This window comes from Amblyomma mixtum, chromosome 6, assembly GCF_055824585.1.
Source record: "Amblyomma mixtum isolate Tamu chromosome 6, ASM5582458v1, whole genome shotgun sequence".
Classification (NCBI taxonomy): Eukaryota; Metazoa; Arthropoda; class Arachnida; order Ixodida; family Ixodidae; genus Amblyomma; species Amblyomma mixtum.
The window spans coordinates 82,565,645-82,589,002 of NC_143017.1; the positions used below are offsets into that span (position 1 = coordinate 82,565,645).

At 50.1% G+C, this 23,358-nt stretch overlaps 1 protein-coding gene across 2 annotated transcripts in view; it reads left to right on the top strand.

The window, feature by feature from the left end:
- The window catches only part of LOC149339567 (uncharacterized), a 121,302-nt gene extending 98,498 nt beyond the window's left edge, over positions 1 to 22,804 (top strand). Inside the window, exons 7-8 of one of the 2 annotated variants that reach the window (XM_089548283.1) lie at positions 1,255 to 1,338; positions 21,818 to 22,803. In XM_089548283.1, the coding sequence (XP_089404409.1) occupies positions 1,255 to 1,338; positions 21,818 to 22,188 (455 nt within the window). In that variant the 3' untranslated portion in view covers positions 22,189 to 22,803. Of the gene's footprint in view, positions 1 to 1,254; positions 1,339 to 21,817 lie in introns of both variants that reach the window. The other variant, XM_089548284.1, reaches the window with a different exon arrangement.
- Positions 22,805 to 23,358: the final 554 nt, after the last annotated feature.

Here is a 23,358-nt window from a genome sequence, read left to right on the forward strand (position 1 = left end):
CTGCGCCAGTGCTATCCGAAAGTGACGTAGCCGTGCAAAGAGGGCGCGAGGGTCGTCGCGGGGACCTGTTGTACATGTGTGCGTGCGCGGGGCCTCTTCGTTTTCCTCCCACGCGCAGTAGTGGCACGCGCCGTTCGTTTGCGCAGGTCGGCACGCGCAGCGCGCCTGTTGCGCTTTGGGCGAATCGAGGCTACGTTTATTCTTGTTGTCAACGGAAGCGTGCGCGCTGTCGGCGCGCAATGTTCTACTACTACTGAAGTAGTTATAACCGGTCCGGTTACTGTAGCGTAGCGTTTCGCCTCTCCTTTCCCGTCACTTTACTGCGCTATTTCAGATTCAGATTCAGATTTATTTCAACAACACTTGGTTGCCGAGGAGGCGAACAAAAAGGCAATCAAAAGTTGCCTGATGAGGCGTCCGCCCCCTTTCTGATTATGTGGGTGCTGTTATGCTCGTTTTTTTTTTATAAGCGTTTATATACTGCACGCGTGTATTACAATCGAAGCCTCATTATACTGTGCACTGTAAGCCTTAGCACGCTGGCACTCGTAAACCGGGTTAGCTACGCAATGTGACGCCCGACGCATTTTGCGTGTCGGCCCGCAAAATTAAACAGAAACACACAATCAGCATTAAAATGATCTTTCTTTTTTTTCATCTACTGTGCAAGATTGAGTACGGAATACAGATACGCATAGTAATATGGTAGAACTACTCGTTCCCGGTGACACTTAACGTTTCTCAGCTGCACTGACTCTCATAGCGATGTTAGGTTTTGATCAATCAAGCTCATTCAAAGGAACCCTCGGATTAAAGCAAGTTCTGCGGCCGGTATAGCTTATGTTCCTGCTGAAAACAAAATCGGCTTCGTGATGTGCGTGAAATCGCGGGCGGGGTCCGCGATATAGTTCAGACAGACAGTTTTGTTTCGGATAGTAGAGTGGTGGCCATTGATGCAATGCACTGTGATTATGTATGAAGAAGGCCCAATAGATTTATCTTTAATGTAAAAAGAAGAGTGGAAAGGCTCTCAACGCAGCTGTAAATAATAAGCAGTGATCTACTAAGGTTAACATCTGCAATTTGTTTCCAAGCTGAGTCACGTATAACTCCTTCTCTTAATTCAGCACGTTTTACGCCTGCAGAAATTGCTAGGCGTATGTATACGCAGTAGCTCGTTAAATATTAATCGTGTACTGAGCTGGGTTCAGCCTGATTAAACCTTATTTTCTGCTCCTTTCTTTTCTGACGCAGGGGATAAACCCCACATATGCGAGTACTGCCAAAAGAGGTTCGCCTTGGCCTGTAATCTGCGAGCGCACCTGAAAACCCACGAAGGTAAGGAATAACGCTCCCGCCCGGGACCACGCTTCTGTCACGCCCGCGTCACACGGGTGTCACACGTATACGTGATGAACGGCTGGCATCTCATCTCCAGTGGGTAGATGCGACGTATACTCCAGCACGTAGGCTGCTACCACTACTTCGGCCGCCCTCAGATTACTCGCTTCTATATTGCGCATTTTTTAATTGCTCATTAGAGACTCGTGCGTGACAAAACACTGCCTTCTTTCTTCTTTGCTTGGGTTCATTACGTGCACGTTTACGAGCAGCGGTTGCTTTAAGCTCTCCAAGGTGACCAGCGTAAGATTGCGTGAAAGCTAGAAAGAAGGGAACGCGATCGTTTTTTTTTTTTTTTTTAGTTGCCTAGGCGTGCTTAAGCGGTCGCGCCGCCAAACGCTTCTATCTTGGGAATCACGGATTGGGTGGACGAATGCCTCATTTTTGTTCAAAGGTATAAAAGCTGACCCTGGAAAGAACAACGCTAATGAACCCATTGAGTAGCATGCAGGTTGGATGGCTCTTTGAGTGTATACGCGTCTAAATGAACTGGTCTTTTTGGAATGAATGTCTAGCTGGGAAACAAAACGAAATGCAAGACATTTTCGTTTCAATGAACAAAGGTCTCAAAACGCAAAAAAAAGGAATGCTCAAAGATTGCTTACTGTTAATCGTTCACTTTTCGTGCATTAGCAGGCTCCTAAATGAGTTGTAATCGCTTTTTATGTACATATTCACACTTAAGGGAAACAGACGTGGCGAAGAAACACTACTTTTCATGATGTTTCGGTCGGGGACCGCCGTTCGTCGCTCTTCAGACGAGTGTATAGCCAACCTTGCCCCAGGAACGAAGGAATGATAGTTCCCCTCGGCAGCTCTGTCAACACAGCCTATGACGAATCTGCGGCTACAACGAAGTAATCGCCGTGCCCCTACGTTATAACGAGGTTCAGTATATATATATATATATATATATATATATATATATATATATATATATATATATATATAACGATAAAAAGAAGGCTTAGTTCGTTTTCTATCACGCAATTCGAGCACAGTTTCGCTTGCGTCTCGCCTTTTCATGTCATAGATATACGGTGCGGCTCAGCAAGGAAGAAGTATATATACACAATAGGCCTGTGCGCGTCGAGCACTACTTCGCTTTTTCCGGTACAAGCCAGTTTTCATCCTCGATGCGCGCGGCCAAGGTCAAGGATCCGCAGTTGAAAGGACATATGGAAAAACGAATAAAAAAAGGAAATATAAAGTCGCTCCATAATCCCAGCCGTTTCCGAAGGCGCCCTGTTTTCACGCTTCAACGGCTTCCCATCCAGCATTGCCAAGGAGCGGGCGAAAGTTGTCTTTCAGATTTTTTTTTTTTTTTTTTGCTCTGAAGTTTGTCTTGGTATCCGAGCGGTCAGTACAGACTCGAGACAACGACCCTTCCAAGACTCGGGAAGGTAGTTCACCTGACGTTTCGCCCAGGTTTACGAGTGCAAAGCAAAGGTCGAGAGAAGCGAAAAATCAATAAAGACGCTGAGAAGGGCGCCTATAGTATACGCAGTCTATCGGAACCGAAAAGAAGGAGGACCCACGCCGTCGGTGGCGCCGTCGAGGCAAAAAAAAAAAAAAAAAAGACATAGCACGCCGAGAATGCTTCTGCCCCTTGCCTCGCATTGCCACGCGGTCGCTCCGGAGACCTACCGCTGACATTTACGGCGGTGCGCCGAGAACTCGGCTTAAAGTGGCCGAGAACATGCATGCTCTGGAGTTACAACGCCTTCGCTTTTGCTTTCTACGTTCAGCAGGGTCGTCATGAAACGAAGACGAGAAAGTGTAGTGAGGATGTTCCGGGTGTTAAGAGCGTTTTTATTATGCCGCCTTGCTTGCCATTATCGTGGTGGTGCGTTCCTTAGAGAGCTGACATTCATGGGTCGCCCACATCGTATAGCGTGGGTTGGCCCTGTGGGCTTTCCTGCGACGTCAGGCATCGAGCAGGGATGGCATACCGGTAGTGTGGGCTACAGCCTCTACCTTCCGGACGCTTGTTTAGAGGGTACCTGTTGTATACGCAGATTTTCGGTGTTCTTCGGAAGTTGCTTCTCGCGAAAATTAGTATCTTCTTTTTTCTCGTGGCTATTGGCGATCACGTTACTGTGCTCTCAAGAGGAGGTTCGTATTAGTGCATGCCTTAACAATTCCATTTATTTGCGTCGATTCGTGTAGTCATCGCTTCAAATAGATATCACTTCATAAAATACGTCATAGAATAAATTATCAGCAAGTCTCTGATATTCCCACGGGTTCGTGGAAGAACGCCACACTCATTATGCCTTCGTTAAACGGTGCAGTTAATTTCCTGTTGCGATACCTACTCTTTACGGTCGTTCATTTCCTGTTGGCGTAATGCTCTTTCAAGAGAGCGGACCGTTCCAGTCCCTACCATGAGATCCCGACATTTCACCCGACTGCTTTCCTCCATCCACGTTCGCGACACGCACGGACGGCATGCTCCGCCGCTAGACACCACGACGGCGAAGCGACGACACAGTTCTCTCAATCGTCTTCTTAGAATCGCGTCGCCCTGGGCAGGACCGACTTGCGGAGGACGGGCACCCGAAATACAAGGCGCAGTGTCCGCAGGCTTTCAAGGGGTTCGATTGGGGAGGGGATAGTGTCTTGAAAAGCGGACAGCAATAAGCAGCGTCCTGCACTGCCACCCTCATATACAGCGGCGCGTTGTCGTCCTCACCTATATTCCTCGCGTACACGCCCCTGTCCCACCAGACCAGGCCGAAAGAGCGCGTCCTCATAGGAATATACGCGCGTGTATGTATACGCATATCAGCCCCTGGAGCGACAGACACCGTACAACCACCGCCAAGCGCTCGGTTTCCAGCGCGGTCGGAGGCGCGACAGGGCCGTTCCCACCATCGCGCGCGCTCACGGAGTGCAAAGCGGTAGTATAGCTACCGTGCGTCCGTCCGTCCGTGCCTCGGAGCGACGCACAGGCAAAGCGCTCGGCCACGCGACCCGTATCTCGGTTGCTCCCGCCGCCGCCGGTCGGCCTACATCCCGATGGACGCGGGCTAAAAGCAAGGGTGGGGCACACACTGGCATCGCCTTGTCGGACTGCTCGCAGCTGCTTGTGCTCGCTCTCCGTGCGAGCACCAGATTGCCACCCGATCGGCGTCGTCGCGAGAGCGCCAACGCCAGTTAGCCTCACTTTGCGGCGCATTTCGTCGTTTTTCCTGTCAGTCCCCGAGCGATCGACGCCTGTGAACGGCGGCCGTTTCCTGCAACCGAGGCGCTGCGCTTTCGCTTCTTTTCTTTTCCTTTTTGTCTTCTTGCTCGCGCTTCCATTATTCCCATTTGTTTCTCCGTCAAATCCTTAGCCTTCTCCTGTCTTCTGTCTCTCGCGCTCTGTCAGTGTTGCTATCCGGCCGCAGCTAATAACGTGGGTGGACGTACAGGGCGGTATCTCGTTAAATTAGCCGCGCGATCCGCTTTCCGTGAACTGCGTCGCTTGCTTCTAGCGCGCATGTACGAGTATATATAAACGATGATAAAGAAGCTAGTTTCCGTTTGGGCGCGGACTTCACAGCTTCGACGAAACCTATCGACAAGGTGGTGCGATAGTTAAGCCAGGTGTATAGGATGTCTATGTAATTTGGCGCTGCTGGCAGGATTCCTCGTACGGAAAGACGAAAAAAGAAAAAAAGAAAGCACTCTCAGCACTCCAGTTCGTTAGTACTGAGCACTAACGAACTGATATTTTCTATCTCCGCTCTATGCGGAAATGAAAGAAGGCTTCGATTGAAATCATTATTAACCAGCAATGCCCGCTGTCTGCCTAATGCACCCGCTTTCTCAAATTGGCAGCCCTAATTATAGCTTTGGAAAAGCACAGTAAGGAAGATGAAAGAAGGCAATGTGACAGATTTTGTTCCACTAATTTCCAGAGGAAAAATACCTCCCGAGATATGTTTTCATGGATAAGTGTGGTTACGCCTTCTTCCTTACTGCTCGTCGGTCATAATGTCCTCGTTTACCTGCGCGTTCTGTGACATGCATGCCCAAAGCACAAAGCGTAAGTAATCAATATCATTACACGAACATGAACTTCAGTCGCTACGGTCAGTTTTGCCGTATGTTCGAGGAAAAAAATCTTGCGTTGCCACGAGGTTACAACTTCGTCGCATGCACGAAAAAGATAAAGCGAAATGATTCACGCCTTTTTCGTTTGGCAACGCCTAATATTCCCCACCGGGCCGCGCGGAATAAAATTTAGATTCTCGTCTACCGGAAAGCTCGTTTTCTCCGGAAGCCAGCCATTGGGACTTGGATTCGCTCCAATGGAACTAATTGCTCCAATGTTCGTTTCTCGATCCATTCCTTCTCGGAAATAGAGGGAACACAGATAAGGAGGGGGGTGGAAAGGATTCTCAAGGATGCGTAGTTATGGGTACCGCGTGCTTTTTATGCGTCGTATAGCCAAACTCTCCGACTCTTTGAGCGGCCTTACAGAGACAGGTCTGCGCGGAATTCACGTGCCTATCACAGGCACAACTACGCCATTGATTGCGTTCGTGAGCCCGCGTAAGCTGTTCACAGCGTTGAGACTCGAAAGCTGTCTCGCCAAATGAACTTGCTTCAGGGTGGCTACGCTTCAGACGTGTTATCACAAGCAAACTCTAACTGATCAGGCCGCGCAGACCATTTCTCTGCGCTTTAAAGTTCGCTTAGGGTTCCAGTGTATCCATTACACTCGGCTACGTACGCCACTGCTTCCTTCCTGTACTGGTTTCTAAGAACTCCTTTAGTGCCGCCGGACGGATTGGCATCTCGCAGCCGTTAGCATATTTCAACCTAACCCAAAAGTCCAAAGCGGCAACCTTGAAAAGCTGAGCTCTTACGCAAATCAGTGGAACGCGCTCGGTCATTCAAGCCGAGAGTTTTTACTGAGGGCCAGGAAACACGCTACCTGCGTTCTCAACACTCAGCACGCGTGACTCAAGACAGGCAGCACGTCGGTGCCACGTTCATTTGTTTAAACCGCGTTGCAACAACCGCGCATACGCCTTGCCCACTCCATCGAGTCCAAGCCACCCAACCGACTGTTTACTAAAGCACCACCAGCGCTGGATTCGAGCCAACAGCTTGGCGCGTGTGGGTGTGTTTCTTCACCAGAGAGCGCGCGGGAATATACTACTCGGGGTGTACATATACAGTGACTAGCCGCTGTACACAGTTCCCCCGTCAGATCGTTCGCTGGCTATAGCCCCCGGGCACGTTCGTGATGGCGGTGGTTGGTGTTTGCACATCTATATAGGCAAGCTTGCTCGCCGCGTGGAAACCCAGTCGTACTGAGTGCGTGAGCGAAGTTGTGTGCGTATGTGTGTCTCCTACTATCTCGCTCCTCCATCGCTGCCGTATAGATGCGGCGCTCAATTACTGGCGAGGGAACGGACGCGACCGCAGTTGTGCTCGCTCAAGCGCGAAAAGAACGGGAGGGGGGGGGGGGGGGGGGGTGCTGACCATACCGTATAACGCGTCCAAATAGCTGTCTCTCTCTCGCCCTCTCCCTTTTTCCGCGCTGTACGACTGCTGCGTTGCTGCGGTATAGCGTGAGGGACGCCGAGTCAGTCGGCAGCAGCAGTAGTCGTCGCTAGCGTCGCCTTGGGAAAGCGCCGATAAGATCGGGGACCCAACCCACGCGAGTGTCTTGAGCGCATAGTAGGGACACCCCGAGAGGATTCCCGGGCGAACTGCGCGCGGCAGCGACAACGAGCTCGGCGATCGGACGGGCGCGGCGCGACGCAATATCTGAGTGGCTGAGTCTCGAGGAGGAAGCGCGCTTGAGGCGAGAGACGAGCGCGTGCGGTGTGTGTGCAGTCCGTGTATCGTGTCTAATGAAGGCCTTGAATCGGCGATGAGAAGTCGATGATAAAAATGACCAGCGGGCTGGCCGACGACAGGCCTGGAAGATTTTTTGAAGCGTCGTAATTCGCTTTTATTTTCTTGTTCTTTTTCGACGCGACGTGTCGCCGCGGCCAATTTGGAATGTCCTCAGCAAGGGAATGAGAAGAATCATATGCGGCCATAAACGCAATGCGTATTCGCTGCAGCTGCCGCCGCAGCTGTAACGCCCGCGGTGAGGGCTCTCTCAAGGGCGTTTTGCGTCATGGACACATACTTTACTTGTCCTCGGCATTGCGCGAGTTTTTTATCTCTATTGGCCACACCTGGGAGCACGGCGCGACGGCTCATGGGGTGCTGTTAAGGTGACGTCCGTCCTGGAGTAGCGCGTCGCAAATTGACTTCCCAGGAAACCGGCCTGCTTCTTGGGCCTTTCTGGTGCCTCGGGACTATCTGTCTGCCGGGCATTTAGCAGGATGACACTTCTGTAATTCCATAGCATTACACACCTCTCGTTCTCTCTCTTTTTTTTTACTTTTATCCACCCTGTCTGAAACATTCCGAGACAAGCAAGTGGAACAGCATATAGCGTCGGTGATATGCCGCTAATTTGTGGTTATCTTTATTGCCTCTGAGTACACAAAACTGGGACACAGATGGAACAGCTTGCAGTAACTGCCACTGGGAGCGGCACTCTACACATGCATGCCTCTTCGGAGAGGGGAGGTCGTGGGTAGAGCACGCACCATACCTTCCATAACGTTCGTTATAGAAATGCTATACTAGGAGAGACTAATGCAGAAAAATGGCCAACTTAAGATGTTGTGGCACAGTCAGTGACCCCATATGTACAATTTTTTTTATTCATAGATGTGTGATAACAGATGTTGACGCACGGGTGCACAGTAGGGGGAGGCTACTTCTCTGCTGAATCGTCGCTCAGTGCATTTATTGCTTAAGTAAGAGTCAGGTGCGAAAAGGTGTATTTCAAGAAGTAAATGCTTCAGGTATGGCGTTGTACTCTCGCAGGCATGTAAGAACACAACTTCTACGTGAAACTTCACTTGTTCCACTGAAATTAACGCATTCCCGAACACAAGGTCTGCTGCTTTGAAAATGCATTGACTTAGAGCTCCGTGCCCGTTGTCGCCAATCTCCTAACCTGCCGTGTGCGGTTAGGGGAAAACTGAGGAGCAAGCTATCTGTCCTGAGGTCTTGTAAGGACCCCTTATACCATCATTACGTGTCTAGCTATAGAGCAAGCTAACAGAGCCAATGGTGAAGTTCGCGAAAAGACCCCTTGCGAATGAAGACGTCCAAGCACAGCAAGGACAGATCTGCGTACGCTCCCCGCATCCGTGTTCGGGGCTCTTATTACGCGAGAAGCCTTTGCACTTCGCTCCTACTGGCGAATCGGCTCGTATCGTATACTCCATGTTCTTCGCTCGTCCGCAACAAAGCTATTAGTGGCGCAGTCATCGACGGCGATGCTCATAGCCGTCGGCGCTTGCTGCCTCTAATCACAGAATACAAACCCTAGCTGCCCGAGCTCGTCGCGCGAAGCGACGACAACGAACGTCGCGACAGTGTATAATTCAGTCACGAAGCAGGAGCAGCCTTTCGTGTTTACCAGTCATTAGGATCGGCGTTCTGAGCGAAACACTGCAAAAAGCGAAGGGCGCACACGCTGCAGGCTCAAGCCCACAATACCTACGAACCCTGTTTGCTGAAGCTTGTAACGAATATAGCCTACAATACCGCGACGCCTTACGGCGCCCGCGGGCACTACGCATGCATGCGCATTCTCCAGCCGCGCGGATGACTCGGAGCGGTTCTCTGGCTCGCATTAGAGTTGCGCTCGACTTCCTCGTGATGCGGGTAGCCGTGTGGTGCGTTCCCGACAGCAGCAGCGCTCCCGCGTGTGAGAGAGGGGACAGTGGGCGGCTAACGGCGTATGCCCAATGCGCGGTTTTCCTTCTGGTGCTATTATCGCGTTTCATTAGCGCCAAGTGTTAATTGCGAGCGCGGCGGCGATGTGTCCTCTATTAGGCGCGGCGTCTTCTGTGCAAGCCGAATGGTCGTGCTTTATAGGGTGGCAGTAAAAAACTCAATTACAACTCGATCGGGGACGCGATAAATGCCTCTATAGAAGCCGGCTTATAACGTATTCGCCGTTACAGCAAAGCTGTGGCAGGCACCTTCAGTTGCGACTGCACATGTATGTGCAGTCGTAAACGATATACGTCTTACCTTGGCGAAGTTTGCCGCAACGCTTCAGTGAACGTTCCTCTAGAAAACAGGTTGTAGAAAAATGGCAGGTTTCAGCGGAACCAACACAGCGCCGGAAATATAAAGGCTACATGTACACATTACACATGCAGTCTCGACCAGAAAGCTTAATGCCGAACTAATGACCCTTTAAAATGACGACTTGCCCTACAGGAAAGTAGAATTAGAATTCTGTAGCGAGTGTGTTGGTGAACAGCTTATATAGACATGAAAGAAAATGAACGCGTGAAGAAAGCAGTCATCTGAAGTGAACGATTATGACAAGTTGTATGATTTCTTCAATGAGCGTCAACGATTAAGGGAATATCAGCACGAAATGTTTTCAAAGCAGTAATTTTAATAAACTTGAAGTGGGCTATTTCAGTATACTGAATTCATATTGAACAATGGAACAATCGCACAAATAACGCACTAGAAGACCTTTTTTGGACTATTAGAGCAAGAGAGATAACTGCGATTGGTTCAAACACTGCATGGAGCAGCGCACCGATAACTTCCCTATGGGATATTATAGAAGGTCAAGACTGCCTGCTTACGCGGATGTAGGTCTAACATGCAAAAGGCGGGCCACGAAGATTGTTTCGCGGAAGGTCGCGTACGGCGGTGGTCATTAGTTATATAGGCCAGTTGCTCCCTCATCCCGGCCTGCATTCCACGACGCCGGATGCACACACGCTGCCTGCGATGGCCGCGTCTCGCGCATCCGGTAGTGCAGGGGCAATACTTCCGGAGATCGCGGCGACCAGTTGGTGGCACCGCCGGGCTCGTAGAATCAAAAGGTCGAGCGCGTAGAGCGTGCCTTGCTTCTTGACTCTGCTCTTATAGGTGGTGATCTCTAGTGTGCAAGGGGACTGCGTTAATATGCGAACCTCGTTATAACGAAGCGGTATATAACGAAATAACGGATATAACGAAGGAATGGCCCGACCGCGGCGGCAGCTTTTCCATGGAGGCGAAACGCAAAAGGCGCCCTTGTGCTATGCGATGTCAGTGCACGTTAAAGATTCCGAGGTGGTCGAAATTATTCCGGAGACCTCCACTACGGCACCTCTTTCTCTCTTTCTTATTTCACTCCTTCCTGTATCCCTTCCCTTATGGCGCGGTTCGGGTTTCCACCGAGATATTTGAGACAGTTATTGCGTCATTTCGTTTCCTCAAAACCAATTTTAAAGCCGTTTTTTTTTTTTGAATGACGATTCCCTTTGGAAGCTCGGTCAGCACGGGCTATAACGAATCTGCGGTTATAATGAAGTAATCGTCAGACCCTTTCAAATTCGTTATAGCCAGGCTTAACTTACATTCATTCATATTCGCATGTTACTGACGCAGTGTGATATAATGGACAACAGCTACTGCTATGTCGTGGACTGTTTATCTATACAAATGAAATAATAAAAAGGAAGTGCGGAACAAAGTTTGCCTTGCCTTAAAGTGGTTTGAAAAGTAAATGAAAGGATATCAGGAAAAGGAGGCAGAGTAGATATTACGCAGTCAGAATAGCAAAGAAGCCAAACTGCACTGTGCCTGGTTTGCACGCATGGTTGCGTGTAGGTATGTGCGTGTGCTCGAGACCAATAAGCATGCAACACTTGTTTATTTCGAACCCTGTTGTAATCGGCAATCGCAAGTCCACAACCAAAAACGCCCGGAGGCACACCGCTGAAATCGCCCCATGGAGCTGTGTGCATTAACATAATTGCTTTTGCTTATTTGCGTCAGCTCAAGAATGAAGCTTGGTGCGTAAACTCACTCCATAGCTGACAAAAAACGCCTTCGGGATATTTATTCCTTCCTTATTGCTCGCGCTGTACCAGCTGCTTGGATTCTGGCGGTTCCGATAGCCTCAATTTATTTTGCAACCGGACTATGGATTTTGCGTTGCGGCAGTGCCAACCCTTTTAACACACGAAGATTGGACTCTACTCGCTGCCTCACAAGTTTATCCTGTAAAGAAACTCATTAAGTGAGTCGCAATCGGTAGCAATCGAGGCTGTGGAACTGGACGTGACGCCCTGTATTTCTGAAGTAATCAACTTGCGCCTATGACGAAACAAGTGAGCAACAAACCACACAATCCACAGCTCGAAATAATGCTTTGGCGCATCGTCCCTTTGCGTTCGTTTCTTTTCCTTTACCCCTCTTCTGCACTCGCTTTTTTTTCTTTTCCAAGGAGAATAACTTGAACGCGGAGTGGTGACTGCGTGGCTATGGCGATCGGCTGCTGGACACGAGATCGAGTGATTGAATCCCGGCCGTGACTGTCCGATTTCGGTGGAAACAATGCAAAGACGGCCGTGTGCTGCACGATATGAGTGCGTGTTATACAGCTCCAGATAGACGAAATTAAACCGCAACCCTCCACTACGGTGACACTTCCTCCTTCTTTCTCTACCTCATTTCTTCATTTCGAGGTTCAGGCGTTCACCTTGAGTGAGGCACTTCCTTAACCTTCCTATTCTTCGTTGACAATATTATTACCATCATTGTTGTTATTACTATAATGCTTTGTCACGTTCCCGAGTATAACTCCTGCATGTATGCCAATTTTCGTCTTTCTTTTTTTGTCGACTTGTATATAGATGCATCATCGTCATTTCTACGTCCTGTTTTAATAACTAATTTCTGACTTCAACTTCGTTATACAGCTTTATCTTACTTCACCTGCTTCTAGTCACCCCCCCCCCCCCCCCCCCCCCCCCACCTACCTCTTTACAGCGCAACGCGAGACAATGGCGATCGGCCGAGGTGAGGGCGAACACAAACGGTCGTCGTCCCCATCGGAACCGGCGCGGTCGCACGACGGTCGGCCCGAGACCGTAACCCCACCCGCTTCCAGCAGCTATAAAAAGCGGGACAGGATGTCTCTCTCGCGGGCGACGAGGATTGATAAGAGGCGCGCAAAAGCAGGGAAGCAGCAAGCAGAAGCTGGTTGCCACGGTCCGTGCGAGGAACCGTGCATAGATAGGCCCGAAAGTAGGCCATAAATACGTCCTCCGCAGCAAGTCTTCGGCCCGCGCCGGTCAGTTCACGCACCGGGAGCTCCGCGCTGCCGTCATCCCGCGGGCGACCGTGTCCGCGCGGACACGCCCATCTTAGGTATAGGCCGAGTGCCACCACCGCTTACGCACTCGGCCTCTAGCCAGAGCGTTCGAGGGGGGAACAGTCGCTGCTTCGTGCGCGGTCCGTGAGCTTGGCGAGGATATGTAGGAGTAGGCCCAACGGTCGCGCAGGGAGGGGAAATAGAGAGGGAAAGAGAGAGATGCCGGTGATCGATCACATTTCGTAAGAAAGACTCTATCAGAGCTTCTGCGCGCTGCGCTGCTCACCTCCGAATCTCAGCGTGCTCGCTGGCTCGCGCTCAGCGATTCCCCTGCGTGTATAGTGTATACCTACGGGCGACTTCTTAATGCCGAGCTCCCGCAGAGCTCCACGAAAATGACTCTTGCGGTGCGCGAGCGACGCGGTACTCTCCGGTCCGCACGCGGCCGCACGATTGCTCCGCTGCCATCGCTATGCAGCCTGCGGTTGCGGAGCTGTGTTGTGCACTTCCCGGAGAGTAGCTTGCTCTAGCTAGACCAGGACTGTTTTTGTCTGCGTGGGAAATAGGAACCGATGATCCTTCACGGCCAAGTCTCGCCTGGTGTGCGAGGTAATCGTTTTCTCTCTGAGCGGTCTTTTCGGGATCCGCCTTCCCCCATCTTTTTCTCTGTCCACTACCTTCCGCGAGGGCTTTGTTTCAAAGCGACGGCTTCTGGAAATAACCAGTTAGCGCGTGTTGGCCGTCTCTCGCTTTGCCCGTTTGTGAACTGTAGTAGCTATTCAGTCTTCAGCGAGTGGTTCTTTCGCGGATCTATTTTTGAGAGCGCTGCGAGGTTTTGTTATGAAGTCACGCCTTCAGCGAGATTAAATGGGGTTATGGAAGGGTTCGAAGATCACGATACCGGCTGCCTTTGAAGCTGTAGAAACAGGCATCTTCATGCGGCAGCTGCTGGGTGAAACATGTTGAGAAGAAAGCATATATCTTCTCAGTGTCACACTCAAGGCTTTACGTGAATCCCATGAAATTGTGTGTGGGAAGCTCGATAATGCAAAGAAAGTACCAAACGTTTTTCACCGGAATACAAAGATAGCGTTTTAAAAAAACAAAAAAAAAACAAATGTGAATGAGCCAGCAGCCTTGACCGTGAAGACAACAGGGTCAGTCACAGGGTTGGCTCCTTCAAAGCCACGACGAAGCGCATCGCACCGCCAATCTGTCCAGCCTCCCCATAGCGCGCTCCCACAAAGGGCCGACTTCACAGCGGCCGCTACAGTGGACGAAAAGACAGCTGCGAAGAGCAAAAACAGAGACACCGAGAAAGAAACAAACTCGCCCCTCCTGGTCAGGAAACACAGGAAAGCACTTTTGCTCGCCGCCGGCTAATTGCTGCGCGGAGCGATCGACAACCCGTTCGGCCTGGCCGTCATTCGTTTCCCGTTCATACACACACGAAGCGCCCACGGCGGCGCGCGAGTTCAAGAATCCTTTCGCGGTTCTCTCCCGTGTTGTGCCCGCGAAGAAGAACAGCCCTTTTAGAGCCCGCCCGACGAAGAAAGCGGCGAGCGGCTCAGGGCTCGTTTGTGCTACGTTACTAAATCCGCACCGTCGGCGTCGGCATCCACCTCGACTTCGATCCTGCCTGGAGACAAGCGCTTGCGCCCTCCAGTATAGTGGCCACTTCTTTTTCTGTCTCGCGACTGAATCTGCCGCACTGGTAAGACACCGTCATTTCGGAAACGAAGCGAGCCATTTGTATTCCGTGTGGGGGGGAGGAGAGCGCCACTCACCATCCCTGCCGAGACGGTGGTATACACCTCTCTCTCCCTGTCTCTCCATGCGCTCATATATAGTGTGTACTGCAACCCTCCGCCCAGTATATACAGGTGCATACACTTTGTGAACTGCGGTCGCACCGGCTTCGAACGCGATAACAAGGGGCAGACGGAGGATGTGGGGAAGGGAAGGAAGCTTGCACTTACTCCCTGCTGACCGCTGTTGCTGCTGGCATCGGCTTTCGTATAGCGAAATTTGCATCTGCGCCGAGAGCCTCTTTGTCTTCTGGTTTTTCCGGCCCGACTGCATGCGAAGCTTGTCGGCGCGTCGTCCCACTCGCCTCAGTCGAGCCGGCAGCGAGCTCTTACGACACGGAACCCAAACGGCCATCAAAGCCCTAACGGTAGGCAAACGCCATTCGTTATTGCGAGGCGGTGGCCGACTCGACTGTCTTCGTTCACCGCAGCCAGGATTGCACCCGAACGGCCCTAGATATGCGGCGTTCGTTGACGATATTACTGCCCTCTATTTCGACATTCATTTACTGCGGTTGTTCTTGTTAGCTGTGCGGTGGTCACTATGGGGTTCGAAGTTGATATGAAAAGAAAAAAAGCTTCCAGGCGCAACTGGTTCGTCTTCGGTTGATTGTACTAATGGATTGGTGTTGAACAAGCCTCCCGGAAGGCCATTACTTCTCGGGTTTAAGAACCACAGAGCAGCAGTCAGATTAGGAAGCAGAAATTAACTCAGCGGACTCGAGAGTAACTTCATCATCAAAGATTAGAATGAATGCGAAATGAGTGGGCAATTTATAATTCTTCCTACTCATTTCTCGATATCTACAGAAACCCCACCAACAACTCTGACTATTTATTGCAGGTCCTCAGATCTATGGTCCCTTCCCTTCACTCAGTGTAATAGTTTAGCAAGGCCAGTGCCTTCGGAGCCTGTTTTGATAGGCTGAGCCTGTTTGCAAGCCCTCGCCAAGGGACTCTGGTCTCATAATGCTGAATGTTATATAATGGGGCTCAAGACTAAACCTATCTATATTTTTGACTAATAATTTGTAAAGTATGCAGACGCCTACAAATAATAACCAGAAGTTTGCCTTTGTTTGCTACTCCCTTCTTCCGCGATTAGAAAGTACAAGTGCAGTCGTGAGCAATATTAGAGAGAACAAAGTATAGTAATTAATTTATTGATTACTCCGTATTTAAGTATGACAAGCACGGTTTAAGGCGATAGCATTACAGTTGTCATCGCACCAAAAACCCGCCGATATTCGAGATGAAATTCGCTGATTGGTCAAGAGATGTGTCACATGACCTTTTGACGCCATCACAACCTGGCCTGATGGGCCGCACTGATTGGTCAAGAGAGGTCATATGCCCTTGTGACGTCATCACAACTTGCCCGTCGTGACAAATGGCAATTAAATAATGATTGGCCGAAAGAAATCACGCGACCTTGTGAAGCCATCGCAACCTGCCCATTGGGTTGTGAGCAACTTAGTTTCTAAGCAGCAACCTAGACGGAAAATAAAAATTTAAAAAGTCAGCAATAAATGCGATATATGCAAATGTCGTCACCGTAGCAGCATTGCGCATACCGGCTACTGCAGGTAGTAGTCAGAACATGGCGGTTGATGGTCCGAAAATTGCACATAAACTGGCGCAAACACGCACAGGAGTTGGAGGTGAAGCTGTGGCAAATGTGAAATCTAACGCTATCACATTCCACTGTTGAGGTGACGTTAGCGTCCTCATAGTTATTTCTTTTTCAGTTCGCTGACTGTTTTTCGTCTTGGCGTATAATCACAAAAGGTCGTTCTCAAATTTGGTGGAGAAATAACCAGAAAATTCGCAGTTTTGTGCAAAAACTTTGGATATTGCTCACGACTGTAGACGTCAAAGCGGAATTGTACTGTAAAAGTTGTTCATTCCTTATACGAGTGTGTGATTGGCAAACCTTTAGAATGTTGCAAAAGTTCACCTATGTAGTCACTCAGAGTTCTTATTTAACGCGCAGGAAGCGCTTGAGGGAATCTTGGGTTTTGAAAACAGTGCTTTGTTTTTACCTGTTTGATGTACCAAATAAGATTTCATAAAAGGAAAAGATATGTTTTCTGTAACAGCTTTCAAAGATGTGAACACGACGGCTTCGTTTAACCAGTATAAAACGCGACAAGGTTTGCTTTTAGGCGCTATCACACCTTTGGCCCAGTCTGTAAAGAACATTTTTTGTTTTTATTTTATCCCATTGGCTGCCAGTCGTTAATTGTGCAAGAACAGATACACTGTCGCAATGAAGCGCGACGGAGAGATCGCCCTGCACAAGAACTTCGTTTGTCGCCATATACCTCTCTGCGATCGCATGTGTCGTGCCTGCACGTAACTTACAGGTTCTACATCGCTCTTATCTTCTAAATTTACGATTAACGCCTCATCGGAGGCCTTAAAGCTCACCTCATCCGCTATCTCTAGAGCCCCCTCCCCCTTGAAGATAGAGTCATCTCCACGCTGAGAACGGGAAGAAGAAGAAGCGAGAGACACACTGAGCCGCGTTCACCATTTCGCGCTTGTCTCCGCATCGCATCGCCGGTGAATCCATGCACGTTTCCTCCGCGCGAGCGCGCGACTGCAAATCGCTGTAGACGACGGCGTATAGGAACTGTATGCATAGGAACGCCTTACTAAGCGATAAGGCACGCAGCCCGTCCGGCGGGCCGCTCAAGGCAGGCGCGCGCGCGGATTACAAATTGAGAGGGCGTGCGTGTACTGAAGCTCGTCTAGAGAGAGCGTGCACGACACACGCGACCGACGCGCGGGAGGGGAAGGGATAGCGCGTCGCGAACCACACCGCCAGCGGGGCACAAAAGGGCGCACTGCCAAAGGCAGTGCGTGCGGGCACGCGTCCGTGTACACAGTGGTGGCACTCGGAGGGCCTCGAACGATGCAGCGGCGACGGCGGCCTCAGCTAGCAACAGGGCGGCGGAATGCCTCTCCTCCTATTCTTGTTGCATCTTTTTTGTTCCTTTCCTCCGTTTCCCTCTCTATCCTCAAGTCTCTCCATCTTTTGTTCGCGTTTATTTTTATTTTTTTGTTGTTGCCCGCGTCTTTCTGGTCTCCCGCCGAGCCATTTTCTCGTCTTGCCCCGCCATTTGGGCGCGGGTGTAACCGTCGCCGCTCGAGAGAAGCGTGCCGTACCGTGGTCGAGCGAGCGAGAGCGCACGCGCCCGACTCGGCGGTGCGCGACACTCCCTAGCACGCCCTGTCAGAAAGCGCGCGTTCTCGAGGATTGAGAAAAACGCGAACGCGAGACGCACGCGCCCCGTCGGGCTGCGCTTGCGCGCGCGCATTTCTTCGCTTCTTCTATGCGCGCCGCCGGTACCGCGCCTTTCCTTTTTTTTTCCCCGGCCGTGTTGTGCACCACACCGCGTACATTATTCCCCGCTGTTGCTACTCTCCTGGTAGTGGGTCTTTGTTTCGTTCTCTTTGTTCATTTCGTGCTTCCTTTGGGATGACTCGACCCTCCTCATCATCCTTTTTTTTTTGCCCCATGTAAGTCCCTCGCCCTCACTGGATGAGGCTGAGCTCATCAGGGGTCGTGCAATGCTCCTGCGGGACAGACGAGGCGCACGCGGTACGTTTGTTCGCTTTCAGCGACGCCCTTTGTGACACACCAAAGAAACCACGCGGGAGAGGTCACCCTCCCGAGCTGCACCTAGGCGGATTTAAATGCCGAGAAGTTCGTACACGCTTATGTTCTCTTTTGCACCCACTCGGGTCAGCTTTTGCTTTTATGTCGCAATTTAGCTCTCCGTATCCTACCCTGTACGTGGTAATCGGGCGAGACAGCCGCCGTGAGCTTTGAGCGATCGCCTGTTGTGTTCAGTTTGCCGGACACCTTTTTGACTGTAGTGCTATATGCATAACTAACTGGATTATAAACTTTCAGACATGCACTTTCTTCAGGCAGAGGATGAAGAAGAGTTGAAGAGTATATTCACGTGACTTCACCGGCGCCATTTTGTTGTACAGCGCGTAGCCTCAGCGGCGCAGGCCGGGGGAGGTGGCAATAATACGACCGGACACGAAGTGCTGGCTATGAACGAGCTTTATGTACAACAATATGGTGGCCACTTAGACGTCAGTGAATACTTCCTATACACCATGTGATACCCTAGATATGCGAAGAAATATTCAGACGAGGGCAGCATCGATATGTACGTGCGCACAGATGCGCATCAAACCTTGAAACCACAAAAAGTTCGTTGCCTCTTTACGATTAGCCGCCGCGGTGGCTCAGTGGCTATGGGGCTCGGCTGCTGGCCCGAAAGACGCGGGTTCGATCCCGGCCACGGCGGTTGAATTTCTTTGGAGGAGAAATTCGAGGCCCGTGTACTGTGCGATGTCAGTGCACGTTAAATAACCCCAGGTGGTCGAAATTTCCGGAGCCCTTCACTACGGCGTCTCTCATAGCCTTAGTCGCTTTGGGACGTTAAATCCCATAAACCAACCAACCAACCAGCCTCTTTACGATTATTGCGTCCACCCATGCCTCGGCAATTCAGCGTCTAGTTATACGCAAAATAAACTATCGAGGACCACGCGGGGAATCAGTGGTCTGCGAGGTTATGACCTTTACCGCAAGAGCACCCCCGCTGACAGGCGCCCCTTAAACACCGGTAAAGGCGGCTGGCATGCGAGTTTCCGGCTCGTCATTTCCATTCGCCTCGCGCAGCCAGTTGAATCGTACACGCTTTAACTACTTTCTCTTTATGTATTTCCGCGTACGCGCGCTTTATTTCCTTTTTATCTTTCTCCCTCTTTCTATGCACGGCGAAGTCACGCTGGTTTGCTCTGAGTGTCTGTAAAGAGAGCTCCGGGGGCGGTCGATTGCACACGTGGAAAGTGCGTGGGTGTTGGTCGCCGTCCGTCGCAGATGCGCTGCTGCATCGCATCCCAGGGCGCTTCCTACTCTGCGCTGTTTGAGTCGTTGCTCTTGTTCAAGACATCTCTGTGCGCTAAGGGGGCAAGGAGGCGGGGGAGGCTGCGGCGTGGTTAATGGTTGGCTTCTGCGCTGTAACGCACGAGCATACGCCCAAGCCGTCGTCGCGGTCCTCTCCTTATGGCTTTCTCTTTTTATCTTGGCTGCGCGTGTGTGCATACTGCGTGTGAGCGTGCAGAGAAGAAGAAACGTGATTTCGAAACAGCGCAAACGCCCCTGCGTTCTTGTAAAAGAGGGCGCGCGCGCGAGCTCATCTTCAGTGCCGCCACGCTCTCGACTCTCGGGGTGTATACTGTAAACGTATACGGAGCTGGCTCTTCGTTCTCGCTTTGTTTCCGTTCTCTTGCTATATACCGAGAACTGTTTCGGGCGCTCGCTTTGCAAGAATCTGAATATGTATGAAAGAATCCTGGATTTCTTACGTGTTATGACTATGAAGATATGGTACTTGCGGATCATGGCATTGACGTATTTACGATATTGAATTAATAGACTTAGTTGGCTCCTATAAGACGCACTATACGCTTTTGAGTCTTCAAGGGCATTCCACTGTTACATTTCCCTACGTCTCTCTTAGCGTAAGTGCTGAAATACATATGCGATAGAGATGAAGGGCCTTTAATTTGAAGTCCACAAGTGAAACAGAACTGTAAAAAGGGAGTAATTACTCATTGCCATCCATCCGAACACAACCGTAGAACTGTTGAAAAATGACTGCAGAAGCCGCAGTGGAAACTGCGCTATGTGCAAAGCTGTACTTATCAGAAGCAAACGGCGCGTAGCTGGACGCGAAATATATAGCTTATGATCCCCTCAAAGGAAGGGAGCTGTAGCTTAATGGCTAGGCTTCGCTCGAAGGAGATTTCTGATTCGCCGCGGTGTTAACGGGTATGAATGAACCCAACGGGTGATAGTTCAGAAGATTCGCCTAACTCACGACTACTACTAACGCGCAGGAAGTATTAAGCGCTAACTGAGACCGACTGCTACTAGTGTACTAGTAAGAAACAAAAAATGCGCACGGCGTTACAGCTTTATCGCATCAGAAGCTCCTTACCAAGTAGCAATTAATTTTCATAATAAAGCTTAATTATCATATTCGTGCCTCCGGCTCCTAGCTCCCTGAGTGGCACAGTTAACTGCGTTTGACGGAGCACCGCCGGTAATGGCGCTATTGCAAGATGACCAGTTAGGAGCCATTAGACGGCGCATACTGGTTCCTGTGGGAAACGAATGCGCACCCAGGAAGCTATTCACCTTGACCGATGGTTACTTTAGTTACGGCCGCCTCTCGTAGATTGCAGATTTCACGATGCTATCGCAACTGGCCTGGTTCGACGTCATTCATTGTCTGCGGCACGTTTGGCCCTTTATAAACTGAAGTGTTGCTTTGTTTTTCTTGTGACGTTGACCGAAGTCCTGGCACCGAATGCGCAGTCGGTATGAACGCAACAAAGGTATTAAGTGACTTGGCAGGCTGAAAAAAATATGAAGCCCAACTGATAAGAAGCAGGTCGCAGCTGCCGTGTTTTGAATCCATTTTCGTGTCTGGGCAACCTCGCAAGGAACTACGCGTTGCTCTCCTTTTTGGAAGATACTTTGCCGGCGGTTAAAACAGGCGCTTTATCATTCTAACGCGTTCTCACACGTTTCAGGTTAGCGAAAAAACTAGCTGCACTGAAGAAATTTGCTTTGTTCGTTTATATCGCGAATCCTTGGCTCAATCAGCGTCTTGAGATATCTTGTGCCTTTCTATATTGACATTTTGTGCACATTAAAGAATACGGAGTGGCCGAAAGCAATCTACAGACCTTCAATACGAGGTGCATATTACCCCCTCAGTGTTGCTATCGCACATGAAGATTAATTAACAATTAGGTAATAATTAATATGTCCTTTTGTCACATTTGCATTATTGTACACAGCAATCGCCACTCCATCTTACAGCGTCAAGAAAGAGGGGCGCATATTTATTTAGTGTTCAGATGTGTTTATTTGTACATATAATCCTTGCAAACAAGTGAATGATCTGGAGTGCTTTCTATATGCGCGGTTTCTGCATGCTCGGATATAAAAAAAAACATAATGTGACGTGCACGACGCATCGAGTCTCTTTGTTCCTACCTCAAGAGAATATCATTCACATTCCTGCTTGCTAATAAATCTGGCTTCTCAGAAATCACAATACCTGCAAACTTGCGGACGCTGTTTCTGTCTCGGGAACGTACTGGACGTATTCGTCAAGAAGCCACATAATCTTTCTCTTCTAGCGAACTTCGTTTAGATGGCCGATGGTGGAGCATAACTTTGCGTAGCTTGAACTCCCTGTTCAGTATACACAGCACTGTCACCGCGATCACTGAAATTACTTCCCATAATAAAAAAAATGTGTGGTTAAATAATCTCCTTTTTCTGTTCTTGTTTCCTCTTTCGCTCCTTCAGGTGAGCACCAGGAGAAGTGCGCGGGCTGCGGCAAGTCTTACTCGACCAGTGGCGGACGCCTTCTGAGCCGCGGCTACTGTCCGGCGTGCCTGGGGACACTCGCAGGCAACGGGCTGTCTTCCAAGACGGGTCACTACGAGTCGGAGCCGCCAAAGTCTCCGACGCTCGACTCCAACGAGGACAGCAAGGGCAGTTCTCGTTCCAACCCGGAACTGGCTGTGTCGCCGACCACGCCGCCGCCTCCTCCGCGGCTGCTCTTCGGCGTCCTGGACCAGATGATGATGCGCTACCGGCAGTCGGCGCAGGCCTTCCTGCCGCCCTCCCTATCGACCATGAAGTTTCTCGAGGGCGCATCCATGCTCACGCCCTGACGACACGCCTCGGACCCGGCGGTGCGGACCCGACACGTGGGGGACTCTTGTGTGCGCGTGCCTTGAAAGTCTGCTCGGCTGGCGTGGTCCTCGAAGGCGCAGAAGAGGATTCAAGATGGCGTGATCTCAAACATTTTCCAAGTGCGCTGTGCGGGCTGACGCCATCGTACCATCATGACCACACGAACTGGGACGGTTTTGGTGTCGAGTTTGTAGTGTATATATCTTCCTTGGAGTGGAGCTAGCACCATTCGTCGTGCTACTGGTAGCGTATAAACTACTGTGAAATATACTCTAGTGAAATCAACTTTAAATAACGGTGGATTCTTGCGTCTAATTAACACAAAGCGAGCTGATTCAAGATGAAGTTTAGAAAGTGACAAGTGCATCTGTACACAGGCATGCAGCTTATTTACTTACCGCAGTGTTCGTCTCGAAGTGTGAAGTAGTGTTACTGGTATAACTGAAATACTGGTAGAACCGAGCTGTAAGAAACCTATATTTTTGTAGCGTTTTATATTTTACTAAAACATTTTAAAACAGGTCCTAAAATTAAACGCACACTGAAAATGCAGTCCTCCCATCTTGGATATTTGCATTCTTTCCATGATTTCGTAGAGAGCCACTCAACAATGAAACAGACCTTCTGTGTTGAGCAATCCCGGTGACAATGTAACATAAACCACAGGTGACGATTTTGTGTTGCATATTCAGCCAAGTGCTCCGTTCGCCAGTGCGCTTTTGGCTCCACTCCAAGGCAGACTGCAGAGAACCAGTGCGCTGCACAGCTTCGCAGCACTCACTGCTTAGCAATGCAGTGACTTGCTTTCGCTTTTGTACTGCAAACAACCAAGTACAAACGGGAAACCATTTCATTCAGACCAATGAAATCCTTAACAGTTAAAAAGACAAAAGGATGAATGGTACTTTCGGTGGTGAGAGCAAGAGGAAATTCTTTGCGTCGGTTCTGGCTGCATTGAAACGAGCGGTGTCAAGGGATGTGACATGCCATTGTAAAAAGTTTCCAAGCTTTCTCCGGTGCCTTATATTTGTATAATGTTAACTGTCCAGAACTACACGTGTCAATGTTTTACCCGTCGGTGCCTTACTCTGCGCCTTACGCATGCAAACACAACCTAACGTGTACAATCGTACTCTGCATGTTGTTGT